Source organism: Spermophilus citellus (assembly GCF_964194105.1).
Source record: "Spermophilus citellus genome assembly, chromosome: 7".
Lineage (NCBI taxonomy): Eukaryota > Metazoa > Chordata > Mammalia > Rodentia > Sciuridae > Spermophilus > Spermophilus citellus.
In genome coordinates, this window is record NC_138188.1 from 163,720,858 (window position 1) to 163,726,221 (window position 5,364).

At 57.0% G+C, this 5,364-nt stretch overlaps 1 protein-coding gene across 1 annotated transcript; it reads right to left on the reverse strand.

The window, feature by feature from the left end:
* Nucleotides 1–1,067: 1,067 nt before the first annotated feature.
* On the reverse strand, nt 1,068–4,897 carry CSTB (cystatin B). Its single transcript, XM_081302394.1, has 3 exons — nt 4,741–4,897; nt 1,679–1,780; nt 1,068–1,448 (listed from the first exon to the last, which is right to left on the reverse strand). Exons 1-3 carry the CDS (start codon nt 4,804–4,806, stop codon nt 1,320–1,322), a joined length of 297 nt encoding a protein of 98 aa, XP_081158520.1. The 5' UTR covers nt 4,807–4,897; the 3' UTR covers nt 1,068–1,319.
* Nucleotides 4,898–5,364: the final 467 nt, after the last annotated feature.

Consider the following 5,364-nt stretch of genomic DNA (forward strand, 5'->3'; position numbering starts at 1 on the left):
TCCTCAGCCCTCAAAGCGTTCCCGAGAAGGGTGGGACACCTGCCCATTACCTACCCAAGGTCTCACTGGGCTTCATCACCCGTGACCTGGACAGCCTGGGTCCTGCAGCGGCAGCCCTGACACACATGCCCTAAGTCCCAGGGGCAGCTGCAGGTCAGCGGCCCTCAGGAGCACGTCTCAGCATGACCCTAAAGCAGAGTCTTTTTTTTTCTTTGCGGGGGTGCTGGGGAATGAATCCGGGGTTCTTCACCATGGAGCACACACCCAGCCTTTCTGTTTTTAACTTGAGACAGGGTCTGTAAGTTGCCCAGGCTGGTCTTGAACTTGCTGTCCTCCTGCCTCAGCCTCAGTCACTGGAGTCACAGTGTGCCACCATCAATACCTAACCTGTGGGGGCAGACACGGCTTCCCAGCAGGAGGCAGCCTCCACAGGAGCCACACAGCATTTTAGAAACAGCTCCCAGACACCCCCCTTCAGGGCAGTGTGCCCGGCAGGAGCTCCAGGGGTTTCCCTCACTGCCCGCTCTGCCAGGCTCGGCTGCACCCAGTCTGTCACACTGGGTGCTGCTGCCTCTTGTGCACATCTCTGTACCGGTGCCAAGTGTGCGAGCATGTACCAGTAGACCCAGAGCTAAGCTCAGGACAGGGCTTATGGAAGCTGGTGCAGCAGAGCACGTGGGTAATCCCAGTGGCTCAGGAGGCTGAGACGGGAGGATTGGGAGTTCAAAGCCAGCCCCAGCAATGGCGAGGTGCTTAGCAACTCAGTGAGACCCTGTGTCTAAAATGAAAAATGGGGCTGGGGAGGTGGCTCAGTGGTCGAGTGTCCCTGAGTTCAATCCCTGGTTAAAAAAAAAAAAAAAAAGAACTGGGCTTACTGAAGCCTTCTATTTCCTGGAGGAGGCTGAGGCGTAGGAGAACCTGGCCTTCCTGGCCACCAGCCCGATGGCTGAGCACGCTGGCCTGCTCCACAGCCCTGTCGTGTCAATGCTGAGAACTTCGACCCAGCTGCCCCTGGCCTATCTTTAGATGGACTAGGGTTCAGACAAACAGCGTCCAAACAAAGGAGCAACTAGTAAAGACGTGAAAATATATTTAAAGAGAGCTCAGAGTGGGGCTCTTTGAAAGTAATTAAGATCATAAATGGGGCAGGAAAATACCACCTCAAGGACACTGGAACCGCCGTGTGGCAGCAGCTGCCTCCCAGTACCCTCCAGGCCACAAGGGGCTCGGCACAGAGGTGACGTTCTTCGCTCCATGGTCCCAAACGCGTGCTGCACTCAGCAGAATCCTGCAAGGGTCTGTGACGGGGACGGAGGGGACTAGAAGTAGGTCAGCTCGTCGTGCTTGGCCTTGTTGGTCTGGTAGGCGTGCAAGGTCAGGGGCTTGTTCTCGTGCGGCAAGCTCCGGAACACCCGCAGGTGCACGCACTTCTCATCGCCGACGTCCACCTGCGGGAGAGTCTTGTGAGGACCGGGCGAACCCCGGCTCCTCCTTCACGGGCAGGACCCCACGCCACCCCCTGCCTCACCCAGAGCCCCCGGCTGGCCTGGTGCACATGCCCACCCCCACACGCACAGCACCATGCTTATCCAAGCACCTGTGGTCCCCCAAAGTGGGGGCAGCCCGGACCCCCGTAGCACTGTGCCCTGGCGCCAGGGACCCCGGCCCCAGCACCCACCTTGATGAAGAAGTTTGTTCCCGCCACCACCTGGCTCTTGTAGGACACAGCCTTAAAAACAGGGAACTTCTGATTTTCTTTCTCTTCAAGCTGGGACTTCACCTGGCAGGATGACAACACAGAAGGAGTCCAGCACCAGCCCCCAGCACAACTGTGCCTCACAACCCGGACACCGCAACTGTCCGCCCCATGACAGTGCAGAAACCAACTCCTGCCCAGTCCCACCAGTCTAATGACACTATTCAGAACGGCTTTCGCCCCTTCCCGTGTGGGCGTAGGACATTTAATATTTTCATTACAACACTGTAGACAAGTTCATACCGCTTTTTTTCCCACTCAATATGCAAATAGTTAATTTGAAAGAGTATAATTTTTTTAAACCAGGGACTGAACCCAGAGGTGCTTTACCATTAAGCGGCATTCCCAGCCCGTTTATTTTTTAATTTTGAGAGAGGGTTTCGCTATGTTGCTTAGGGGCTCACTAGATTATTGAGGCTGGCCTCGAACTTGTGATCCTCCTGCCTCAGACTCCCCAGTCACTAGGATTACAAGCATGCACCACCATGCCCAGCTGTATATCATTTTTTATTTTTATTATTTATTTATTTATCTTTATGTGGTGCTGAGGATCGAACCCAGTGCCTCACGCACACTACGCAAGCGCTCTGCCACTGAGCTACAGCCCCAGCCCTGTGTACCATTTTTATCTAATCCCTTATTCGTCTTTTATTTATTTGGTGCTGGGGATGGAACCCAGGCCTTGAGAATACTAAGCACACAGAAAACCACTGAGCTATACCCCAGCCCCAGTCTTTTAAAACTTTTCGATTAACTGAGATCTTTGATGTTTAAATTTAAGCTTCCAATTCACAAACACGTCTCAGTTCCTTTAGCATCCTTCTGTGGGCACAGAGGCCGAGCCTGACCTTGCCACAGGCAGCAGGTCACCAGCACTTCGCCTGTATCTTGAGGTGGTTGCTTTTAGGACATGCAGCTATGCCAATGAGTGAACAGTAAACATGCTTTTGAGTGGAGACTGTATCCTGGGGATTTGACCTTTCAGAGGCCAGGAGTGTGGCTCGTGTAGACTGCTTGCCAACCTCGAGGCCCTGGCCTCCATTCCTAGCACCCCCAAAACCAACAACATCCCAGAAGCTGATGATCTTTATCATGGAAATAAAGAGCAAGTTTGTTTTTAAAAAACATTTTAAGGGAGCTGAGGGTGCAGCGCAGTGATTAAGCACTTGCGTAGCCTGTACAGGCCCTGGGCTCCATCTCTAGCACTGCAAAGTAAAGCAGAAATTATTTTAAAACAACTAACCTGTTTATGTGTAATGTAGTTTCAGTGTTGTGGTCAGGTGTGGTGGTGCACACCTTGGTCCCAGCTACTCAGGAGACTGAGGCAGGGGGACTGCTTTAGCCAAGGAGTTTGAGCCCACCCCTGGCCACAATGAGACCCTCTCTCAACGGAAAACAACAGAAAGCAAACTGTGTGTGGGGCATGTAGGAAGTGTTCTAGCCCCAGTACCCCAAAACTAAAACACCAACGGCCGAAGCTCTGTGGATGCATCCATGCTGGCTGGGGCACTGAGTCCCTCGACTCTGCAGAGACTGGGCTGGTTCTAGTTTAGCAAAGCAAAGCAAGTGGGAGGAGGCCCCAGCTGGGAGATGAGGGGACTGTGCAGTCTGACTCAGGCTCTGTCATGGAGCAGCACCTCCAGGGAGGGTCCCTGATGGAAAGACAAATCTCTGATGGAAGCACTGTGCTGCACCTGGGGGGACACCCAGTGACAAGTCCCAGCTGTCACTTGTCCAACAAATCATCCAGGAGCTGAGAAGATAAAGCTGCTCTCTGCCCACCTCAGGGGCAGCAGCATGAACAGTGAGCAGACCCAATGCAGGTGGTGGAGGACTGCGGGGGCCTGGGCCAGGCAGGTCCCTGCCTGCCGAGGGAAGCTTCCTGGTCCTGTTGGCAGGCTTTCTGAAAGGCCACAGTCGGCTGGGAAGCTGCAAGCTACCAACCCTCAGGGGATCAGGTGGGGCCCAGGGACAGGGGAGCCACAGGCAGGGTCCCTCTGGGCTGGGGGAGACTCTGCCGTGCATCTGCTATTGCATGCAGGACTCCATCTCCCTCTAACCAGGACTAGTCTCTGATGTCTGTCCTCATCTACAAAGGGGAGAAACTGCAGTCACCAGAGTGCTGTGGTGACAGGAGGTGCTGGGCAGGTGCCCCTGTCCCCTCCTCACCTCAGAACCCATCCTAAAAATTCCCCCGCAGCAAAGCTACTGCTAACTTGTGCCTCCCCTGAGACAGCCACTCCTTGTCCTGGCTGAGTAAGAAATGACAAATCTCGGAGCCCAGGAAACTGGTCCGGACGGCTGGCTATGAGCAGCTCAGAGGGGACCTTCTCCAGTGTGGCTCAGAGGGGCCCTGGCAAGTGCATTCTGGGCAAATTCCTCATTTTCAAGGTCTCAGTGGACTGACTCACTACCCTTACTACAGTCAGATGACCCAAACCACCGAGGCAGTGACATGGTGAGCCAGTCACATGCCAGTGGGCTCAGGAAGCAGCAGCCAGGATTTTAAAGGACAAAGTTCCACTTTTCCTCTTACTCAAAACCCTGAGCCTGTCCTGCTTGTGAAGGATCCTGGCTTTGCTGATGAACAGCAAGGGGGAACCCTGCCGGGGCAGGTGCAGAAGGGGAAGACACCGCGTTTCAGATGGGAAGAGGCCGGGGAGGGGGACCTCTGCCAGGGGCTGTGGGCAGCCCGGCCTGGGTTTTATTTTGATTTTGTACTTTTTACTTAGAGAAAAGTATAAACTCAGTTTTAAAAACGAAGCTAGAATAAGCGCAGCCACAAAACACGCACAGGCCTTTCGGACGGCCGACTGCCCAGGGCCAGCGTGCGCTTCCAGCGCCCAGCGCCCGCCCCGCAGCCCGACGCTCGGATGCCCCCGGCCTGGGGGCGACCCAGCACGGTCCTGGGCCTCGCGTCCCCGCTCTGAAGCCCGCAGCGGTCCCGGCTTCCGCGCCCAGGACTCGGGGACCCGCCGTCTCACCTGGTCAGCGATGTCCTGCGTCTCGGCCGTGGCCGGCCGCGTGGCGCTGGGACCCCCGCACATCATGCTGGCGGCGGAGTCGGGACGGAACAGACCGCGAAGTGACAGCGCAGGACCCGGAGTGGACCCTTCGTCCGCCCAGCTCCGGAGTAGGCGCGGCGCCCACGTGACCGGGCGAAACCAAAGCGCGGGGGTGTCCAGCAATGTTGGCTAGGAACGGGGCGCGGGCGGGGTGTCTCAGACGCGCGCGCCAGCGCCCGCGCCCACGCACGTCCACGCACGCGCGCATGTTCCGGCTGCGGACCCACGGCCGGGCGAAGGAGCTTCCCCCGTGCGAGTTGGTGTCGTCCTCCAGGTGGTGAAGTCACGAGGACCTGGCGGGGGCGCGGCCGGGTGCGCGGGAAGTGGGAGCTGGCGCAGCCCTGCGAGACGGGTCCTGAGGTGCGCCCCTTGCGGGGTGGACACGAAGTAGGGTCAGACACTCACGAGGGAGCTGGGGGTCCCGGCGTACCACAGGGTACGGTGGTGGGCACGAAGTGCGTGGGACTGCCACACCCTATTGTCCTGCGCGGCTTCGGGCCCTGGCAGCCCGACCCTGCCGCCAGGAGCGAGCCAGTACTGCGG

Excerpts from the sequence above, each read along its gene's own strand:
- CSTB (XM_081302394.1), bottom strand. The coding sequence starts at position 4,806 with ATGATGTGCGGGGGTCCCAGCGCCACGCGGCCGGCCACGGCCGAGACG. Across the intron at positions 1,781-4,740 it reads CGCAGGACATCGCTGACCAG|GTGAAGTCCCAGCTTGAAGA; the intron begins GTGAGACGGCGG and ends TCATCCTGCCAG. Across the intron at positions 1,449-1,678 it reads GAACAAACTTCTTCATCAAG|GTGGACGTCGGCGATGAGAA; the intron begins GTGGGTGCTGGG and ends ACTCTCCCGCAG.